The sequence below is a fragment of the Onychostoma macrolepis genome, chromosome 21 (assembly GCF_012432095.1).
Source record: "Onychostoma macrolepis isolate SWU-2019 chromosome 21, ASM1243209v1, whole genome shotgun sequence".
NCBI classification, from domain to species: domain Eukaryota; kingdom Metazoa; phylum Chordata; class Actinopteri; order Cypriniformes; family Cyprinidae; genus Onychostoma; species Onychostoma macrolepis.
This window is the reverse complement of record NC_081175.1, coordinates 14,338,182-14,362,746: the sequence shown is the minus strand read 5'-3', so window position 1 is coordinate 14,362,746 and position 24,565 is coordinate 14,338,182. Positions and strand designations below refer to the sequence as shown.

At 36.1% G+C, this 24,565-nt stretch overlaps 1 protein-coding gene across 7 annotated transcripts in view; it reads right to left on the bottom strand.

The window, feature by feature from the left end:
• The window catches only part of igsf9bb (immunoglobulin superfamily, member 9Bb), a 154,150-nt gene that overhangs the window by 58,017 nt on the left and 71,568 nt on the right, over positions 1-24,565 (bottom strand). For all 7 annotated transcript variants that reach the window (XM_058758146.1, XM_058758144.1, XM_058758147.1 and 4 more), the window contains exons 3-4: positions 21,854-22,000; positions 7,001-7,152 (exon numbers count right to left, since the gene is read on the bottom strand). In XM_058758146.1, the coding sequence (XP_058614129.1) occupies positions 7,001-7,152; positions 21,854-22,000 (299 nt within the window). The remainder of the gene's footprint in view (positions 1-7,000; positions 7,153-21,853; positions 22,001-24,565) is intronic.

Genomic DNA, 24,565 nt, shown 5'->3' with positions numbered 1-24,565 from the left:
GTTCGCGCAGACAGATACGTCATCAGCGTGTTCACGCACACTGTGCAGACAGAGCGAGAGAATGGCAGGCAAACATCAACAACCCGATCTTCCTTCCTGGTATTGTAGTACTTTTACTAACTGTAATCGCGCACCCGCTCTGCATATTTTGCATGTCTCACTTAGTTAACACACCTGATTCATAAAACCAGCTCGTTAGAAGAGAGCTACGTGCATGAACTGTGTTCCGATTGACATGATCCCTACACAGTGTTCATTGCTCCCTACTCCCTGAGCAGGGAAATCCGTTGAAGTTTATTTCACTTCGTTACATTCATTCACGGATTTGCGCTGCGCAGCATCTTACACACAGACGAAACTTACTAGAGAAGTGTGAAGTGTGACATAATATACCTCTGTAAATAAATACAATTTAAATTCACGTCTCGCACACTTTAATGCCCTTTGTATGGAACATATATGCTCGCTTTGAACTGGAATCATGGCGGAATATCCTGTGATGTCCACTTCGCAGGGCACTTAATGACTTACGGTCGAATAGAACAACCATCTGATGTGATAAGATATACATGTGCAGAGCAGGGAGGGTGCGAGGACTGTAATTGGAAACCGTTGATGTAGCCTATTGTAGTAATTTAATGTTGTCTCTGGTATTCTGCTCTTTGAGCGTATGTGAGTTCAGGGGGCGTGGCTTTGGATGGCGATAGCAGGGAGGGTGGGACGTTCGCTTTCAGTGCTATCAGGCTAAAGTTAGCATTTTCCGAGATCTCCTACTACACCTTTAATAGTATATTCACTATAAGTCAGCAAGGGAAGGGAAAAAACCCTTTACTCACTTTTGAATGCAATTCGCTGCCAGTCATAATCTCATAGGAAATATGTGTCCGGGTACAACTAGTCTTGGAACAGCACAACAGTTCTGCTGCTCACCGTAGACAGACCTGACAGGTAAGGGACTCGACAGAGCATCTTTTCTCCCCGGCCTGTCAGAACTAGGCGGTTAACGATACATGAGGGTCACTTTACTGCTGCCGGCCGAGCAGGTGAAGAGTACTTTTTAGAGAAAAAAGTGCAAAAAGTGGAGACAGATGACATAGATTCATGGTAAAGTAAAGGCTTCGCTGAGGGGGCTCTCTGATGAATTATTCAGCGCTCCATCAGACGGTGTAATAGCAAGACCTACTAGCAAGCATCATCATCACAGTTCATGTGATATCAAGCATGTGTGACTTTCTCCTTAGAAGACTTACACACACCTTGAGGCAAATATTTCTTGGATGTTAGACTTTAGTTTTTGATTTGAAAAATCCCAAAACATGTGCACTGCTAAGAGCTAGTTAACTAATACTAAAACTATGAAAAATTGTTTTTGGTATTGAAATAAATAAAGCTGGAATAAAATTAAAATTAAAAAAAAAAAAAAATTGTATATATTATATAAGTGAAAGTTCATTCAAAATATGAATATATACTATAATTGTACATAAATAATGATAAAATGACATTGGCAAAAGCAACTAACAATTAATGTATTTTATCAGTATGCACAGCTACATTTGAACGCTCGTCAATGGAGAAATACTTTTTTTGTAGTTACATTTATCCAGCAGAAGTTAACAGGAAAATGCTAACCAGCCAAACCTTGACCCTTTGACATGAACATACACACTCCGCCGCTTTTACAAACTGAACATACATGCCTTCAGTCTACAAATAGGCAGCATGAGGGTAAGCGGCCAATTTACTCAACAAACGGCAGCAGCCTGAGACTCCACTGTGGATCCCAGAGTCCATAATTTTAACAGCTAATTACACAGACGGAAATGCACGGCCATGCTATGGCAGACCCAACAACAACACACATGTCTAATAAATCATAGCACACCACTTCAGAGTAAATAAAAAACTATTTCTATGATTGATACCTATTATTTAGCATTATTCAAAGACTCCATCCCACATTCCATTTATAATTAACCCTGATATTGGCTAAATTCATTTCTATTTAAAGGCATCAATTGAAATAAAAATGGTTAAATCTCTGAAATACATCACATTATGGAAGTAAAGCAGGTTTTAAACTGTACTTCATGACTTTAAAGGAACATTATTTTTTACATACTTCTTGTCCGATTTTAAATTTTTTGGCTTCAAATCAAGGTTTTAGACATTCTTCTATTCCCCTTCTGACTAGTTTGTTTGTTTCATGGCTTATTACTCTTTCACAAAGACTTTTTGAAAATCTCTATAGGAAAAATGAATGGGAAAATGAAGAGTCCTGAAAAACTGGGCCAGCTCTGTTGAACTTTACGGAAGTACATATGACAAAAAATAGGTGTTAAACACTGATTTAGGATGGAATTCCTGTCTTTTAAAGACTATTAAAAGAGGTAAGTCTGTATTAACCTACCAAAGAATTATGCTTCAAACACATTCAGCAAAAACACTATCCAACTGTAACCAGAACTTGTCTTCGTCCCTCTGTAAACAACATTAGAGATCTAATCAGTCAAAACAATGCTCTATTTTGACTGAACAAAGAGCTCGCCATCATTCAAATTAACAAGCAACGAATACCGTTGTTCCTCTCCTGATGTTATCTCACCTTACTTCAAAAGTGTTCAATCACTAAGCAAAGCTTGTCGCTGACAAGCTGTCATTTCTCTGCTGTGTGTGAGGAGATGGAGATCTCTCGATGGGATCTTGTAAATCAAACTCTTTTCAGGCAGAGAACTGAACCATCCGTTCCTGTAGGAATCTCTTCGCTTAGTCTTCAGTGAGCAGATGGTTTATATTCCGGAAGCGTTTGATGGCTAGGTTCAGTATGTTTGGTTTGCCGGTTTTGATGAGCCACAATCAATGGATCGCTTGTGAGAAAAGAGCTTGTGTTTTTTTAGTCACTGCTTTTGACAAGGGACTCTAAAAGTCTGTTTCATATCACGGGCAGCTCAATTGATGAAATATAAAAGATGTCACTCAAGTCGAGAAATTCCACTAGTATTGAAATACTAGGATGGTTTATTTGGTTCCTAATTACACAGCACTGTGAACATAACAGGCCCAAGGGACGCCTCTATGACACATAGTTAAAATGAGCACAGTTAAGAGCACTGAGATGGACAGAGGGCTAGTGCTAAATGACTAGGGAATATGACAGGGTTGAGGAGGATTAATTAGCTCTTCCTACAGGCCGTGTGATTACCGTGTTAAAACTGCTGCTTGATTTCTTCAATCTGACAGAGGAAGTTTAAAACATACAGCAGGGAAAGTCAAATTGCTTTGCTTAAAGGCACTTTTAGACAAAAGTACGGAAAACCATCTGAATTATGACAAACTTATTAGAGACAGTCTAAATGGCCCTGGTGGCAATTTTAGAGGCATCCCTCAAACCCTCTAGTGCCCCCAATAGTTCAAAATCTCACATACTGTACTACTACAAGTTTGAAAGTTTGAAGTTGGTAAGATTTTGTAATGTTTTTGAAAGTCTCTTATGCTCACCAAAGTTGCATATTTGAATACTGCAAAACAGTCTTTGTATGAAATATTATTAAAGTTTAATAACTGTTTTCTATTTTTCAGCATCATTACGCCATTCATGCTGCTCACATATTATTGTAGCCCAGTTTGCGCTGAATACAGTGTAATATGACTTTAGCCATTATTATGTTTTTAAGATACTGAAAAAAACCACAAATGTCAGGCCGTGTCAAAACTTCACCAGGGCCCCAAAACCCCCTCAGACCCCAGAGGGTTAAGTATCCTTCAGAAATCATTTTAATATGCTTTATTTGAAATATAACCTTTCTGTCACTTATCAAATGTGAATGCATCCTTGCCAAAAAAAATAAAAATAATAATTAATTATATATATATATATATATATATATATATATATATATAAAGACCCCAAACTTTTAAGTGATAATAAAGAATTCAGCTATTAACTGAACTGATAAACTAGAAAATATTTTTCCTCCTGTCAGTGTCAGAGATATAGCAATGACAGTGTTCACATGTTCTGTTGCTTAAAGGATTAGTTCACTTCCAGAACAAAAATGTCCTGATAATTTACTTACCCCCATGTCATCCAAGATGTTCATGTCTTTCTTCCTTCAGTCAAAAAGAAATTAAGCTTTTTGTGGAAAACTCTACATAATGGACTTCAATGGGATCAAATGGGTTGAAGGTCCAAATTGCAGTTTCAATGCAGCTTCAAAGGGCTCTACGTGATCCCAGCTGAGGAATAAGGGTCTTATCTAGTGAAATGATTGGTCATTTTCTTAAAAAAAATACAAATTTAAATACTTTTTAGCCACAAATGCTCATCCTGCACTAGCTCTGCAACGCACATGCGCAACTTCACGCATTACATAATCTCGTTGGAAAGGTCACATGTGATTAGTTCTTCGTCTGTGTACTTCGGTTCAAAAAGGAAGGGTAGGGCGAAAAACTCCATCTCATTTTCCCCTCCAACTTCAAAATCGTCCGACATCATTGTTTTACTTTTTTTTGTAAAGGGCATTTGATTTTCTTGAAGTCGAGCTAGTGCAAGATGAGCATTTGTGGTTAAAAAGTATATAAATTTGTATTTTTCTTAGAAAATGACCAATCATTTCCCTTATTCCTCGACGGCCACCACTGAAGTCCACTATATGGAGGAAAATCCTGGAATGTTTTCCTCAAAAACCTTAATTTCTTTTCAACTGAAGAAAGAAAGACATGAACATCTTGGAAATTTTCATTCTGGAAGTGAACTACTCCTTTAATTCTGGTTACTTCAATTAATAATATTAATTAAATCAAACCTAAACAAAAATCTTTAAAACTGCAAGTGAGCGCTGCATGTGGCACTTTCTCTGCATGTCACTTGTTTGTAGTTTAGACACAGAAGCAGCAATTGAATTGTGCTGGTGGGCCACTGATAACCTCATGGAGGGCTGGATTTGGGACCGTGACAATGGTAGATTGGATAGAGGAAGGGAGGAAGAAGTAACGATAGAGGAAAAGAGATGACAAAGTGCCTTTGACCTGTCATTTCCACTGTCATCAAATATCCTGAGCCCTCACTGTGACAACTCCAATCCTGTATTTGTGCAGAGAAGGATATCAATCAAACACCACAGGAACTCTTCAGGATCCACAACACTATGTCTGTCACATACTAAAGTTTCACAATTTCACATACCACAGCAAAAACAAATATGCTTTAATACAAATACCAAAAAAGCTCATTTAAAACCATGGCAAGTATTTACTGTAATTAAAAATGACTTTTTACAAGCTTTTACACTATTTATTTACTACTCTACACAAACCCATAGCACACGGCCATATGATCATCTCTTATAACACCTATATATCTCTAATATATAGTATGCTGCATATTGATATAGAATCACTGAGAGAGAGAGATCTCAAACACAGTTAGACGTGACTCAATGACTACATTGACACTAATGGGTGCTGGACCACTGAAGCGCTGGTATCTTCAACGGACACAATCACACACACAGACAGAACTGCCCCAGCTGAGAGGAAGTGAGTTGATAATAGCACAATGTTTTCTTTTCCCAGAGTCGATAGTAAAAAACACATATCATTTTTTCATCTGTCAGAGCTCTGGATTGTGAACAGTCTCTGTCTGTCATGTATAACTTCACTGTCCTGTTCACTCAATTAGGTAAGTGACTGACAGTGTGCTTTTTTGAGGCCAACCTTGGCTCTGGCACATTATGTTTGAAACCATGACCTTAAATTGGCTGCAATATCTCATGTTGGCTTGATGGAAAATATAGCATTAGTAAATGCATTTTGTTTTAACAATTACAGTAAATATCTCTGTGGTCAAATGAGTCTAAGGTCATGGTCTGATCTCAGACAATCAAACTATAACATCTGCTTATCTTCATTTATTGAATATATTTTTTGTGCATTTGTTAAATGGGACAAAACAAAAATATACGCTACCGTTCAAAAGATTGCGATCAGTAATTTTTTTTTTAAAGGAATCAAAAAAGGTGTCAATTTAGACGTTTATACGGTTACAAAACATTTCCATTTCAAATAAATGCTGTTTTTTAACTTTCTATTCATCAAAATATGTATCACAGTTTACACAAAAAAGTATTAAACTCTTTTCAACAATAATAAAAAATGTTTCTTGAGCACCAAATCAGCAAATTAGAATGATTTCTGAAGGATCATATGACACTGAAGACTGAAGTAGTGGCTACTGAAAATTCACAGTAATAAATTACATGTCAAATACATTAAAAATATGCAAAATTGCACTAATATTTCATAATATTACTGTTTTACAGTATTTTTATTAAATAAATGCAGCCTTAGTGAGTATAAGAGACTTATCTAAAAACACATAAAAAAATCTCACTGACCCCAAACTTTGAAAAAACTAAGATGGCCATTCCGAACTGTGAGAACATTAATTTAAATAGAGTGCAGTGTTGCCAGATCTCACTAGAAAAATGAGTAAAAAAAAAAATGATTCAAATTAAGTGGCTTTCCACACCAAAAAGAGTCTAATGAATATGTATGTAAATAAAATATCTTAATTTCATTAATCTTCTTGCAGCATAAATTTGCATAACATATATGATGAAAAAAAAACAGATAAAATGTCTTGCATTAATTAATAAATGTAATTTAATTTAACAAATGTCTCACGACTGCATTCTGGAAATAATCCTCTTTTCCCCCCCTCTATTTTAGGAAAAATCCTTACATTTTACTTATAAGCACTTAAAAAAACCCCAGAAAAAGCAAGCCCAAAATAATTTATTGTAAGAGAATAGGGCAACACAGCACATGGCATATTTTGTATTAATCAACATGTACTGCCCCGATGAAGGCCATAACAAAGACCGAGAGAGCGGGCGAAAAATAAATAACAGCTGTTTTTGGTACAAGGTGTTTTTTTTTTTAACTAGACATCTGGGGGACAAACAGTTAATATTCCTAAACTAGAGATGTGTTTGCTCACCTTATACTTGCTGCTGTCCTGTACGGGGCCTCCCTCCCTGAGCCAGCTGACTGAAGGTTTGGGATTCCCGAAGGCCGTGCAGCTCAGAGTGATGCTGCCTCCCTCTTTGGCCTCCACATACTGCGGCGGTGTGTCCGTGAAAGTTGGGGGAGCTGCAACACAGGGAAACAATGTGAAAATTCCCTATCTGTTCTCCATTATTTCCTGAAATAAATCAGCCTGGCGATAACAAGGCAGGTTCATTCATAACAATATTATGCCCTATGATATACGTGTCTTTTACAGACCCTGTTGAAGTATGACTCAAGCCTCATCGCTAAAAGGAGCCATAGGAGTTCAGAAGGCCATAGGAGCTGTTAGCTCGTACCTGTGAATAAGAGGGACTCTTGGTCTTGGATCTGCCTCCTGCATACATATGCACTCATTTATGAGCTCTTAGTATACAGTATATGAGCTCTCTGGCTGGCATCTCACTCATTGTTAATAATTCTACTCCTGCTTCACAGCCAGTTATTTAGGAGCTAAAATCTCCCTTTCATTATCTATAAATCGAGATGGGGAAGGGGTGGCCATGCCATCATGTTCGTAGGCCAGACAGCACAGCACTGAATGACAGAACAAGTACAATTCAACAGTTGTTCACAGTTTTGCTAACTTTTTAATGTATGAAAGGTATGAAATTAATTCTTTGCCACAACTGCTAATGGTGGACGATCAGAGAACAGCTATGATTACTCTAAATAAATAAATAAAACCACATAATTGCAAATAAATTAATAAATGCACAGCAATAAAACACTTCGATTTTAATTCATTTGTGACCATTTACATCACAAAACAACTTTGCATAAATATTCATTTTATTAAAATATTAAATATACTTAATGCATGCATTTTTTATTGTAGTATTATAGCAATATTGTAGTATGAATATTTGTATTTATTATGCAGCAAATAAATAAATCATTAAATATCACTATGTACTTTTTTATAAACAAATCATATACAACACTGAAATTCATAGCTGGACAGAAATATTTTATTTGAATGCGTTTATATAATTTTTTTATTTTTTATTTTTTTGTTAAAGTTCAGACAACAGGCTATCAGATAAATATGGAGTAAAGCAAACAAAGTGGCACCATAACCATTTTTTGTGAAATTGTCTGGTTACAGTGTGCAGCTCAACGTATCTCTTGTGTGTCATAACTTGAAATGGATCTAGTTTTGTGACACACGAGGGGGAATTATGTTGTGCTGCATGATACTTTATTCAAAACCATCTAAATAATAGTGACTTGTTGCATAACTGGTCATATTTCTTATTGTGTCTCTTGAAATTAATTTGGTGGTTACTCAGTTATTTCTAGGCATAATGATAGACGGTTGAGCAGAGGATGACAAAGGAACACTAGGGAGAAACTTTTTTTTGCCTCAAACATATTTAAGACAGCACTGAGACAAGAGGGTCACACATTACCACATAGATCACAGGAACATTTTGCTCTCAAGGAACACAGAAGATATGGGTTTAGCGATATCTCTGCACTTACAGAGACCTGGATTGAACCTTCTCAAGCCAAGCATCTATTATACATGGCTCTAAATGTCAGACTGTCTGTGAAACCACCTTGATCCAGCCTTCTTGATTTGAACTGGTCTGATTATAATACTTAATACTTCCATAACTTGTTTTGCCATTTTTAGCACTGCTTTATTCTGCTTAATTAAAACTTAAGTGTTTTCAGTATTTTGAAGGAACCCCCAAGATCTGATGGCACATGACCAGAGTGCTGAAGGCAACATTTCTGAGGCCAGCCGCTGAGACATCTGTGCAAAACACGCCTCCATCTGCTGCGAGTCTCCATTTACTGCCTTACACACACTGACACACTGCTGACCTGTGATGTTGATTAAACATAAACACACACATACACACACACACTCAAGAAATGCTGAAGGCACGAGCACTCTATAGGCTAATGAGGAGGATGTGTGTGCCTTACATGAAAAAAAAACAGCCTCATCTGTGATTGTCTCATGTTTCAGTCACTGAGAGCAGCTAATTGATATGGACATCTAAGTTTGCCTTTGCTTTTCAATCTAAATTCCCATTAGTGGTTAAACATTCAGGCGAATCCACTTGACATTAGCTAAATGCCTGCCACAGCACACTAAATGGAGGGAGAGCAACTGCCCAACACCTGCTGTGTATACAAATCACTGAGAATATGTCTCACTAGATTGAAATGCCTTGCTCTAAATATTACTGTGATTTAGCAAATAATACAATATGTTTAAGATTATTATTCCGTCAATATGAAATTAGGCTACCTTGTGAATTTTCCGATGGTGTGTTATTTGGCCATCATGATTTGTTTCATAAATATTGGAGCTCTAGTCTAGGACATGTTTATGTGTGACAGATTTCAGAGTGAAAAAATACTGACAATGAAGAAAAAAAAGAAAGAAAAACAAACAATTAGGGGAGGACTTGTTTTAATCAACCACACTCTCAGAAATAAAGGTACAAAAGCTGTCACTAGGGCCTAAACTAATGTTTGTACCTAAAGAGTCCATTTTGGTACCTTAAAGGCACATATTAGTACTTAAAGTGTACACATTAGAACCTAATAGGTACAAAAGTGTACCTTTTAAAAAGGTACCGCCTCAGTGACAGCTTTTGTACCTTTATTTCTGAGAGTGCAGCAATTGATGGGATCATGAAAAGTGTCTGTTTCATTTCAGAAGTGGAGAAAGTTAGCATTTTTGTTTTGATTTTGTCATAAAAAAATGCATTGTTGTATGTTTTTATGGGAACTTCAGTAGCAAAAAAAAAAAAAAAATGTGTGAATTGGTATTCAGTTCATTTCAAAACAAGATTCAACAATGAATTTGCATCACTTAAATCATGACACTACCATTCAGAAGTTTGGGATCATTAAGGCTATTTATTTGATCAAATAGGTATACAGTAAAATAGTAATATTGTGAAACTTATATCACTTCTCATTAATCATGCAATTCTAAATAAATGTTTTTTATTTTTTTTATTTTAATATATTTTAAAATGTTTTTTTTTTTTTCTGTTTTGGAAAAGCTGAGTTTTCAGCAGTGATTACAGATTTCAGTGTCCCATGATCCTTCAAAAATCATTCTAATATGCTGATTTGCTGCTCAAGATATTTTTCTTATTATCAATGTTGAAAACAGTTGTGCTACATAATATTTTTGTAGAAGCTGACAAAATCTAGGAAATACAGGATTCTTTGATGAATATAAAGTTCAAAAGAACAATTTATTTGAAACAGAAATCTTTTGTAACAATGTAAATGTCTTTACTGTTATTTCTGATTAATTAAATGTATCTCTTCTAAAAAATCTTAAAAATAGGGCACAATGAACTGCATTATTTTTGTAGGAGTTTCCTGTATTTTGAGCCCTGGTAAATCACCAGTACATTTTCTGTTTTTTGGATGTATTGCCCTGCTATAGTGTTAACACAACCAGTATGCAGTAATTCACAGCCCTGCTAGGCTTGAGAAACACTGGGTGGACATAACAGAGCCCTTCAACAGGTTGTGTTTATCTGTGCGGCCATAACAGAAGCTATTTCTCCTGTGAGTGAAGCACACAAGAGCCTCTCACTGAACCCCATTACAGCGTGAAGTTGTGTCTTCATAATTACGTCCTTTTATTATTTCAGCTAATACACAGGCAAACAGTGAGAGTCCTGGAATAGAGCTGTTGAATTTGCCAAACGATCACCTGCTCACCCTCTGCGCATACACACACACACACCTTTATGGAAAAACACGCACACACACGTTTTGCATTTGACGCTGCATAATAATCCCTCCGATATTTCCAGGGCTTCGAGGCAAGATGACATCATCACTTTTGCAATGAGTGTGCGTGTCAGCCGGCAGTCGGTGATAAAATCACAAGCTCTTATCACAGGCACAGATTGTGAGAAGAATTCAGCTATAATAAGGCTCTGTGGTTACACCGGCCACACAGGCAGATGTTTTAGTGCACACACACACTAACAACACACGCATTGCACCAGTGAGAGCTAATTGGCAGGAGAAGCATGGAGAGAGGGCTGCGTGGAGCTAGTCCCACAGGAACATCTTCATCCTGCTCATCTTCCTCTCAGGATCCTGTACGGAGTCCAGCATCTGTGTGAATGCTGCTCGCTGGATTACACCTCATCAGATCACAAGACCCGTTTACACACATGCAAATATACATGAACCGCACCAGCTGTACACACCGGCATGAAGCTGTTAACTGTCACATATCTCAACCGCAGGGAGAACCCAAGCAAAGTGAGAGTTTTGAATGCAGAAAGGTCTAAATGAGCTGGAAATTACACTTAGTATGAATCTGCATGTCATAAATTGAACAGAATTTCAGGATTAAAAAATAAAAAAATCCAGAGTTCCACAAATAAAATGTAAAATATTTACTATTATGTATTATTTATTCTGTATTATTTACTACTATTTAAAATGATGTCCTTTTATTATTGCATCTAACAGCTATTTTTAATTTTTTAATTTATAACATTTTTCAGCTTAATAATTCACTAGCAAAATAAATATATTTATCTGGGTAACATAACTATCAAACTGCCCAGTGTAACACTCAACCATGAATCAATCTGCACGCTATAGTCATGTGACCTTGACAGGAAGCTGATTTTAATTTACGGGATGTTGCTGCTATCAAGGTCACATGATCTACTCAAGTGAATCAATAGAGATATTCACGTCATTATTACATATTACGTCTATGTGGAAACGCACAGACTCTGACAGACCCGTACTGTTAGATCACGCTGCTCATATGCTCCTTCAAAAAGTATTTAAGCAGCTGAGGTGTTATTCACATAGCAGATCCCTCTTTATGATTCATTTCTAATATTTCACAAAAGAAACACACTTGAACAAAAGCATCAAATTGTAATGGCTCAAACAAATGTAGTGTCTTTGTTAACGATGGAAGATAAGAGGCAATTCAAAGAGCCAATTATAGCTGCAGCAAAGCACTTTTCCACAAAAGGAAACTGTCTTTTTTTATATTTGGGAGGTTATGTGAATGTAACCAAATTTTAAGTCCAGTCACATATGGAGGGCCCATCGGTGAGCAAACCTATTTTCTTATCTCTCAGACACTCTTGGTCAAACACAGATTAAATGTGAGCGATGCATACTGAGAAGAGAGGAGCCTCACCGGAGGCTGGAAGGGGAAACTGAAAGCCTGGTGAATAAGGGGCATTTCAACAGAACCCAAAATGAATACAAACAAAGTACAGAGCATCACTGCTCTTTCTGCAAACCAACCCTGCTGTCCCTACTAAAACAAGCACTGATTAGCCCAGGAGGAGAACTGACCCTCACTTCCTGTTTATCTGTCTCTGTTACTTCCTTCCATGTCAAATGTCAAGTTAGCTCACCTCACTGCTACAGGAAGTAGACGTGTTTTATTCTCACATCTGCATATACATAGCTATGGTAAGTCTGATTATTTAAGTGAATCAGTTTGTTCACTGCAATAAATGATTGACAGTTAAAATAAAGGAATAGTTCACACAGAAATTAAAATTTACTGAATATTTACCTATCCTCAGACCATCCAAGATGTAGATTAGATTGTTTCTTCATCAGAATTTTGACAAATTTGTCATTACATCATTCACTAATGATCCTCTGCAGTGAATGGGTGCCGTCAGAATGAGAGTTCAAACAGCTGATAAAAACATCACAATAATCCACAAGTAATCCAGAATGACTCCAGTCCATCAATTAACATCTTATGAAGCAAAAATCAGCATGCTTGTAATAAACAAATCCATTCTTATGACGTTTTTATCTTCAAACTGAGTCCTCTATGCATAATATTGCTTTCTCCAGTGAAAAAGTCATCTTGTGTGAATCAGGAGAAAAATATGCACAGATCAAGCATACAAGAGTAAACGATCCAAACTGTTCTAATCAAATATGTCAGTGGATTTTGATGTGAGAGAACAACAGAAAATTGACTTTTTCACTGAAATAAGCATTATTATGGATTATGGACCCATATTTTGACCAGAAGTGACAGTTTAAAGTTAATACATGCTGAACAATGATGGATTTGTTTCTTACAAACACACAGCTTTTCACTTCACAAAACGTTAATTGATGGACTGCAGATGATTCATTAATGAGCTAAATTTCTCCAAATCTGTTCTGATAAAGAAACAAACTCATCTAGATCTTGAATGACCTGAGGGTTGGTAAACTGTCATCAAAAACTGTCCCTGCATCTTTTTTGAAGCAAAACATTTAGTTAAATACTGCTCGTCATCACTGTTCTACTCTGTTATGCACAGTAGAAGAGTATGCTTTCTATTAGTGTGTGAGTGTGTGTTTCAAAGTAGCTTCGCACACGCTCTCATACTAATAAGAACAGGTTGCATAAACCACTCCAGCTGTGAACTTTATTCAGGTTTGTCTTTATTTATTCAGGTTTTAAGTAGAGTAAAATTTATCAAGTGGATAATATGGTACAGGGCCATTTATAAAAAAAATATATATAATCCTGCTGGCATCGCAGTACACTAACAAAGAAGCCTGAGGTGGAGATCTGTAATATAAAACCACAGGCGCAAATTTCTCTCAGTTCATATTGTGTGTTTATGTGATGATGGTGCAACTGTGAAACATGAAAGAAGTCAGCAAAATGGAGCCGGTGAGGAGTTTAAAGGGAGATGGAGTGATACCCAAAGCTAATTAAGCACAAACATAAAAGCCAGAACCAGCCCCCAGACTGCTATTCTGAAACACTAATCATAATGTAAAAATCCTCTTTATCTCACGCTGATGGAGATCTGATCTGGAAGATGATCCAAAAGGCTCTAGAAACTACTGGCCCCCGGCTTCTGTATCTACTTCACACATGCATGAGAGAATGACTCATGTAGATTTCAGGCTTTAATTTTCCTTTTCATATTACAGACATATATAATCACCTTACAAACTTTGATCTGCTTACACATGTAATCCTTGGCTTTTGTCCTCCTCGGTTATCTTGTGAATATTGTTCATGATGTATAGTGTATGGCTAATTATGTAATTGCATTTCAGGTTAATTCAACATGATAAAAAGCAGAGGTTTTCATAGGGGATGCACAATGTATTGGTACCACATCTATTAGTGGCTGATATTATTAATTAATTTGTATTGGGTGTTCATGTTCATGTTCCCAAATGCTCATTTCAAAAGGTAATCTTTAAAAATACTAATAATTTAATAATACCGTTAAATGTAATCTTTAGCAAATCTCAAAATGAATCTATATTTTTTATACATTACAATGTTATGATCCCAAAATGTGTGAACGATTTTAGTTTTATAGTACAGAATTTGAATACGTGAATACCCCAATATATTAGTATATATTATATAGTTTTTTTTAAATTATTGTTATAATTATCATTATTTTTATTATTATTTTTATTTATTCTAGGCAATAAAATGAATTATTTTTATAGTTATTATAAAATGAATAAATATAGGATGATTTAATTAACTGTTATTTGAGACCGTTATATTAATATATATATATATATATATATATATATATATATATATACACACACACACATACATATACATACACACACACACACACACACACACACACAAGACTGTTATTTTAGTATTATTTCTATAATATTATAGTATTTTTTTAATGATCTTTTATGTATTTATTTATTTGTTTTCATTTTCATTTTAAGTTTTTGCAACGGTTTTGTGGCTGTAGATAAGCGCACAACGCAGGAGATATCCAAATCAACAGTCTTTAATTCAAACTTAAACTCAATAGACAGGAGAATAACCAGGAAAACTAACAACCACAAACACATCAACTCAAGATAATACAAGACAAAGGAACTCAGGAGAACACAGGGCTTAAATAATAGGAAACCAACAAGATAATTAACCAGACACAGGTGAAACAGAATGAACTAATCAGGGAACACAGGAAAATGACCAAATCAGGACAAACAGGAACTAAACAGTTTTACACGTGACAGTTTTAGTAAGTTTGTTATTTGTTTGACTTTTTAAATAGTTTTATTTAGCTTTTATTTATTTTATTTCATTTTTCATTTTAGTAATTTGGTACTTATTTTATTTCAGTTAGGTGCCAAGGTAACATTTATTTTCATTTTTTAATTCAAGTGTTTCATTTAATATTAGGTTTAAATTAGTTTCAGATTGATTTCGATTAACAAACAATTTTTAGTTAACAACAACAACAACAACAACAACATTGCTACAAGCATGAAACCAAATCAAAATAATCTAATAACAACCTGATGTCTAATATAAAATCTGGGTCTTGAAATAACGCTGCCATTCCGTGTAAATCCTGCAGCAGTTGTTGGTGTCTCCCATTTTTAATTAGTGAAATGATCAATAGCTTAACAGTCAGAGAATCAATAAAAAGGGCTGAAGTTCAACCATCAAACATTTTCTCACAAACATGCAACACATTTGTCAATGAAACGAGTGAACAGACTGAAATAAGGGCAGTAAGTCATTATTAGTAAGAGTAGTGCACTATGGCACCATTCTTACCAATATGGCACCCGAGGGGCTGGCATGCTGTCAGCTACATTTACACCCAATGACAACACACCAAGGGCCATCCCTCAACTAAAATTGAACAACCAGGCCTGTCGGCTGCCTGTAGCTAAACCCACACTTCCCATTCCCATTAACAAACCAACAAACATTGGTGCAGGTCAACAGACTGTCACAATCAGAGCTGCAAATAAAAATTCTGCCAGATCTAGAATTCTGTGCCTACCGCCGCGCTATCGTTTAAAAGTCTTTATCTCATGCCATGATGCCATCTGCAGTGTTTCTGAAGCATATGGCCTTGTGGAGCTGAGCATTCAGCACCCACATGAGATTGCAAGGCCATCAGGACCATGGATAGCTCCCTGGGTCACAAAAATCATCACCACGGACAGCTCCCTAACTCAACCCTGTAGTGATTCTGCTATAGGGTCAGTCTGACTCGTCACAGACCTGATAATGAGCCAATTAAAATGGCAGCATAAGCAACAGTACGCTTCACCCTGAAGATCAATGAAGTCTGATAGAAAACCTCCAAAATTGTTCTGCTCGTTTGTCTCTGTGGCTTTATGAGGGTTTGTTCTCTATCCGAAAGGGCTGCAACTTAATTCGCTTAACAAGCTTTGTGGAAAAGAAGATTTGTAATGGCATTATCAAAATTGCAGTTCATCTAAGCCGATTGATATATAACGGTTCTTTTCTGAACTCTAACTTCTACGCTGTGGATGAATTCACCTGCTCGAAGAGGAATGAGCCTTTTATGTCACAAGTCTCTAAAACAACTCTTAATTAAACACCAATATGTCTAGCAGGCAATTAGCACCTGTTTAAATGACAATGACTTCATCTTTCAGGCTGAACATAAGAGTCAGAGTAACATCAGCATGCTTATATCCTTTTGCTTTGCATTTCAGGCTACAGAGGAACACTGTGGATGCATTAATAATAAAGCAGTAAGTCACTTGAAACACTTAAAAATATGGTTATTACTAATAGAAATATAAACCATTAAGCCTAACTTTTGGAAGGCTGACATGTCGTATTAAATCTTAAAAATTGTTTTAAACAGCAGTTTTCAGGTGTTTATAATTATTATGCATGCAGTTTATAATTATTATGATATATCATGTTGAGACAATATTTGTACATTTAAAATAAACTAACAAACAAATAAATAAATAATCACAGACATTTGGTCACATCCCAGAACCATTGAAATGGAAGTAGAACCAAAAATGTTCTAAATTTGTTTATATATCATTAATATCAAATTTTAAATAAATAAATATAAATAAATTGCCAAATCTCAAAATCATTTACAATGAACTAAAAGTCAAAAATATATTTTAATGAATGTAGCCTTATATTAAGACAATATTTGAACATTTAAATTTAAAATAAATAAATAAATAAGTCACATCTCAAATCCATTTAAAATGAACTAAAAGTAAAAAATGATCCAAATTCGTTTATATATATATATATATGAATGTAGCTTTATATAAAGACGATGTGTCTACATTAAAATGTACATGTAAAATAAATTTAAAAAAATAAATAAATAAATAATTCTTCAAAACATGGTGAAGAACTTAAAAGAAATGTATTCCTTAATATGTTCAAACATTAGATATTTAGGTGAATCTGTGGATGTTATGGCTTGATTGTATTCATAGCAAGTGATCTGCCACCAGCAATCATGCAAAGTGACAGCATGTGAGCGGAAATGCAATATGATTTTTGGACTGCCCTGAGACTAAGCAACAGACGTTCTCTCCTCATGCGGGTATCCCATTAAATCCCACGGGATTAGCGTTAGCTCACAGTCAGTTTGGAATAGATTTAACCGCTCTGCTCTCCTCTCTGACCCTGCCATAGGGATCTGAGTATTAAACAGACGAGATGCTATGACAACCCAACCTCTCACCTCGTGTCCAGGACATGACCTCCTAGCTTCTTAGAGTCTAGTTAACTTCATTAACAGTCACCACAAGGTGATTGTTGAAATAAACAGATAAACGTGTGTCCATCCTGTATATATCACACCCCAGAAAGCAGGATGAACAGCAGCTGTCATTCAAACTGAAAGAGGCGGGGCTTGTATTGAGCATAAGAGCATGTATGTGATGTCAAATCAGGGATGACAAGCAGACACTGATCACGGAATAGGCTTCATAAAAGAGACGTTTAAGTGTACTTGATGAAAAATGTACAAATTAACACCCTAGAAACCTTAGAATGCCTTTTGGATAAGGAAAAAACATTTACATTACCTGCGGAAATGTAAAATTTATTTTTAGCATGACACTGATTAGGCTTTTGATGATGACACTGGCTAACATTGGAAAAAAAGGACTAATTTTGGACTTTAAATAACTTCCAAAAAGGGAAATAGTGAACATTTAGGATTTTCTGTTTGAATTTCAATGAGAGTTTTGTGCTTCCCCTCTCCAACTTTGCAAGAAGTTTAATCTGAAATCCAAAGGATTAGTGCTAACCAGCAGTGGAGCGTAAATCTGCTGTAAAATAACAGAGAATGCAGAGGATATCTAGTGCTGCTCTGTGCTGGAGTTTATTCTCTCCACACACATTCAGCACTGCAGAGGAGAGCAAGTTATTTAAAGAGTCAGACCACCTATTAGAGATCTTAGTTACTGTAAATAGTGCAGCAACAGAGATGTTAACAATACCAAAAGATATATTTAAAGAAATAACTTGCAATAAAAAACATTGTCATAATTCCCTCATTCCATTACGAATCTATCAACACCCAATTACCAATACGCAGACTCAATGTATTTATTAATTAATTTAATTTTTCATTTAAATAAATATGTATAAATTAATTAATTAATTAAAGAGAGAAAGGAAGAAAGGGTATACGAATAAGAGACAACATTAATGCTTAACTGAAAAAGAACAGCCCAAAACATTGATTTAAATAAATATATAACCAATAACATCACAAAACAACTTATTGTTTATTATTATTAATACTCAAATATTGTGTACAATATATTTAGAATGTATATTATGTATATATTACTGTAGCATAAATGTTTCTTTATGAATAATTTTTAAAAGTTTAAAATGCAATAGCAATTTTTTTTTCCAAAAAAAAAAAAAAAAAAAAATGATGATTGGTAGAAAAGATTAAGTAGATTTAAAAAAAAAATTTTAACATCAAATTTTAAAACAACAAGAACAACAACAATAGTAATAATAATAACAACAACAACAACACAGAATATTAATAAATGTATAACTAATAACATCACAAAACAACTTAACATTATTATTATTATTGTTGTTGTTGTTGTTGTTATTAATACTAAAATATTACATACAGTATATTTATAATGTATATTATGTATATATTATTGTAGTATAAATATTTATTTATCAATATTTTAAAAGTTTGAAAATAAATAGCAATTTGTTTTACAAAAATATTTAAAAAAGATAATGATTGGTTGAAAATATTAAGCAGATTTTGGAACAAATTTTAAACATCTGTAAAACAACAACAACAACAACAACAATAATAATAATGTATTTAAAAAAAAAATATATATATATATATATATATATATATATATACTGTAATTTTTTGCCAGCACATTATCCATTCATTTTACAGACATTTCCGTTAACTCTAAAATATAGCATAATACAGTGCAAAATTCAACATACAAGTAAAACACCTGTTTAAAAACTAAGAAAAACTAAGAAGAGAAATCAATATGGAAAATTCCTTCATATTAATACAGTACATAATGCCCTACTTTTTTTTTTGTTGTTGCTTCTGAAGGCTTGAAATATAGTGCCACCTATTTCTTTCTCATGCTGTGTTTCACAGCAGAAAGATGATAAAGTGATACAGGTTTGACAACATGAGTGAGTAAATGAATTTTGATTTTTGCTTGAGTTACTGCTTTAAACACACAGATCAAAAGATGTGCACTCCAGTGTGTCGCTTCAACAATCACCTGTATGAGTGAACGCTCAACTCTGCTGCATTGATGAACCATTACATCACTTCCTCTCCCCACTTTTGACATGTGCCTCACACCTCGAGTGACACAAGTGTGAGTGTGTGTGTGCGAAAACATCATAAGAACTGTAAAACAACAGCTCTGAGGCACACAGCAACAGCAGCTAACATAGAGCTAATTTCTTTCCTGAGAGCCACTCACTCGCCATTCTAACCGCCCCTTAAACGGCCCCAAACACGCCAGCACTCCACACAATACCCTTCAGAAAGCACTTCATCAGCCGGCCCCATGCATATATTCATAGAGATATGCAAAAAGCTTTATGCTTGTGAAGGTTTTTTTCACAAAAGCCTGCAGAAACACCTCTGAGAGAGCAGGAATTGCTAATGAGGGGCGAAGACCTGCCTGTGACACAGATGAGACGCAAACATATTACAGTACGCCCTAAAGTACAGTTTAGTCTCTGATTAAACTGTGTAAAAGAGACTACTATTGTGCACTCTGAATACTGTGCTGCTTTTCCCAGCGCTAGACAGATTGGTTGTGGTCTCATAGAAGAAACACTGCTGATATTAGTGTGTTAGTCACACAGGGCCGCAAGGCACACAGTCACACACATCCACACGCGGCTGATAAACTGGCCTGTCAACACTCCAACTTGTGTGCTGAACTGCTGGATTTGAGACTAGCAACAACACAAATGGATACACACACATACACAATGTCATGGAGCGACATTGCAGCAGGAACGAGGGAGGACGGGAGCCCTTCATCCTCTAAAAACTTGAGAGTCAAATAAAAAGATTCACAGAGCTGCGCATTTGGAAGGGTGATCTGATTCACAGCTGTTGTCTATTAGAAGAGGCTGAGCGTATATCACACAGCAATGAGCTGGAGTTAATGTGCTGTAACCGGTTTGGGGATTTGGGTGTCTGCTACCTAGGCAACGGAATCTAGAAGGCACAGTGACATGATGCGTTCACAGGAAGACTGACACTGTGTCGTACCAGGCGTGATGCGGCAGCAACAGCCAATCAGAACAGCGCATGGACAGGTTTTCTCTGTTTGATCGCTGTCACACTTTCAATACGCTGCACAATGTAAAACACACACTGAACTTTTCCCATTTAGACACTTGCAACAAATGACCAACACTTTTCAAGCAAAACATTACACATTTAAGAAGAACTATTTTAAATTACCTTCGGACAAGTTAAAAGTAATTGAAAAGCGGCTTGAATAAAGGAAGTTGCCATTCAATTTTTTATGTATGTATTTATGTATTTATTTGTTTTTAAGAAATAATTGGAATTTTTTTTGTTTGTTTTTTTAAGATTTATTTTTGGCTTTTTTGCCTATATTTTGATAGGAGAGTAAGTATCTGATAGGAAGCGAAGTGGGATAGACAGCGGGGACGGGATCAGGAAAGATCCACGAGCTGGGATTCAAACTTGGGACACCCGTAGCGCAATAGTGCTAAATGTTAGCGTGCTGCCACAAGGCTATCAGCGTTGACAACCGTTATATTTAAAAAAATATTGTAATATTTAAATGTGTAATAAAGTACACATTTTTAGTCATGCATTAAATTGATCAAAAGTGACAGTAAAAAAATGTTTTTTAACTTTCTATTAATCCAAGAATCTTTTTAAAAAAAAAATACCACAAAATTAAGCAGCACAACTGTTTTCAATACTGATAATAATAAGAAATGCCTCTTAAGCACCAAATCAGTATATTAGAATGATTTCTGAAGGATCATGTGACACTGAGGACTGGAGTAATGATGCTGAAAATTCAGCTTCGTCACAACAGAAATAAGTTACATTTTAAATTATATTCAAATAGAAAACAGTTATTTTAAATTGTAATAATGTTTCACAATAATACCATTTTTACTGTATTTTTGATCAAATAAATGCAACATTTTGAGCATAAGAGACCTACTGACCCCAAACTACTTCTGAGAAAAGCATCATTAGGGCTATGCCTCAGAATGTAAAACCAAATAGCCAACTTTCTGCTGAAAGACAGACTTGCAGCTAGTTAGGACAACTTTTTTTTTTTAATCACAACACATCTGGTAAAGACACTTCCAGGATGTTCTGGCATGAACCTGACTTTCTCAGCCTGATCCAGGCTCATCTTCCTCAGGCCAAAAACCAAAACTGACCCCTATAAGTGACTTAAGACAAAAACTGATCTTAGGTCAGAGACTCACCGTTGACTGTGAGGTGCACCCAGCTGCCGTTGTGAAAGGTGTGGTACTGTTGTCCCAGCATCAGGACCTTGCACTCGTACCAGCCCTGGTCTTCCGAGCGAACCCTCTCAATGCGTAGAGATGACTTGCCATGCAGGCTGGCTCGGCCTGTGGAGTTCAGAGACACAAAAGATATGAGAGATGCTCTAACGGGATCTAAAACACCCGTCTACCACAAAACAGCAAGTAAACTGTTTAAATAAGTCAGTTTGAGACACAAATGTTACTTAAAGAGACAGTTCACCCAAAAATGAAAATTCTGTCATTAATTACTGTCACATCTGTCATTAATCACACTCATGTCATTCCAAACCTGCAAGACCATCGTTCATCTTCGTGACACAAATTAAGATGTTTTTGATGAAATCCGAGAGCTTTCTGACCCTGCATAGACAGCAATGCAACTGACACGTTGTTATGACCGTTTCTTTTGGTAAATATTTTTGTTGTATTGTATTGCTCTGTTTCTTTCTTTCTCTCTCGCTCTCCTCTTTGGTCTGCTCTCTCATAGGTAGCATGATGCTGTGGTGTCGGCGCATAATTGGTCGCTCTATAAGTCTGTTAAGAACGCAGCTTGCCAGCAGTCGGGGAGCTCTCTGTTGGTGCGAACATGAACGGGTTTGGAGCTCCTGAATTCCTCCTCCGGCCAGCGGCCAAACTATTGTCTAACAAATGTTTTGTGGCTAAAGCTTAGTTCTCATTTTTGTTAAGGATGCAGCACACTTGTGAAACAGAGCAAAGGGGTGTACTGCCCTTTTATTTTGTGTGAATTTGTTTGGGTTTTGTTTCTTGGTTAGTTAGGTAAGCTGGCTGTATTTGATTTTACAATGTGATCAGGTTAATTAATTTCTACTTTTTCATTCTAGATTCCTTTTGTTTGTTATGTTGGCCTGTGGCCAGCCCGAGGAGATGCTCTCTATGTTTCACCAACAATCTTTAAAGGTGCCATAGAATGCACTAATACAATATTTTAAATTGTTCTCTGATATCGACATAGAAGGTATGTGGCTTAGGTAAGGGCAAAAATTCTCCAGAAACGGTTTTACATGTGCATTTACAACCCTAGGATTTCTCCCTAGAATGAAATGGTCTGTTATTGGCTTATTTGGAAGGGTCATGAATAATAATGTTGAGCTCTGCTCTGATTGGCTGTTTCACAGTGCGGCTCATTTCAGTAGCTCACAGTAGGAAGGAAACACAGGGAAAATATATATTTAAATACTTTCTCTTGCAGTTATATCGTCGGGTAATTATACTGTATATAAAATGCGAGTGTCAAGGAGCTGCTATTAATATGCGGGGCACTGAAACTGCTTTCAAATGCACGATCGCTTTTTACTTTTGCGTTCGAGATTCGCGATCGCACATACTCTATTTATACTATGGAGCAGCAGCACTTACCACACATTTTACAAGATCATATGCTTGTCAGTGGTGCTCAGGATCTGTAAATCATTTGCCATCATCCTCAGTCATCTCTCCTTACTCTGTTTATATGATAAGTGAAATCTTATGTACTGTAATGTAACAGGCTACCGCTAGCAAGGATTTGTGGCTCGCGTTATTTTTTTAGAACGCGTTATTTGCTTTCCGTGCCTTTCTGAATACAGACACCAATCCATCACTACCAACCTATTTCTATTATACCCTTATTGTTCCCTAGACTCGGGGCGTAATACAAGTTCAAGACCCATAAAGGTAGTAAGGACATCGTTAAAATAGTACATGGGACATCAGTGGTTAAACCATAATGTTACGAAACTACAAGAATACCACGACGCATCTCGTAGCTTCATGAATTTACGGTTGAACCACTGATGTCACATGGGCTATTTTAGTGATGTCCTGACTACATTTATGGGCCTGGGAACATTTCAGTTACATTGCTTGTCTACGCAGGGTCAGAAAGCTCAAAAATATCTTAATTTCTGGTCCTAAGATGAACGAAGGTCTTACAGGTTTGGAACGGCGTGAGGGTGAGTAATTAAATGACAGAATTTTCATTTTTGGGTGAACTATTTTAGTAAATGCTAAAACTTTCTGGTTTGGTATGTAAAACAAAAAAGCCGTAGGTCATTTACACATTTATTTCAAGTTAATTAAATCTAATTGTTTATCTTCGCTCTTACAATAATGTACACAGCCCAGGTCCACAGCCGCATCACTCATGAATGTTGTTTGGCGACAGCAGTGTCAGGTCCAGAGGCCGTGACGGCTGAAGTGAGAGCCGAAGTGGCCCACAGTAATTCCAGACACTCCCGTGAGCACATGGAGAAACACACATCTCTAAACGTGCCAAACGTGGGCAAATCCATCATGACACTAAGATATAGCTAGCTGGCTGTCTTCGAGGGTCAAGCAGAGAGGGGGATTTATGCCTTTTCCTCTATATTCTGGCAACGGTGCTGGACAGATGGCAGGAAACAATATCAGCACAGGCAGAGGGATTGCAAGACAGCAGCATTAAAGGCTATTAAGGGCCCGTTTTTTTTCTTCAAAATCCTTTTTTTCAATACAAATGGCATTGCCAAGGCCAATACACAGTCTGAAAGGAATGTTTTATAGTCCCACAGAGTAAAAAATAAAAAATATTATGCAAATGTACTCAATAATATAGTCAGAAAAATAAAATCTTGTGCATTAGTTAGAAGGTCAGGGGAAAAATAAAGTTTT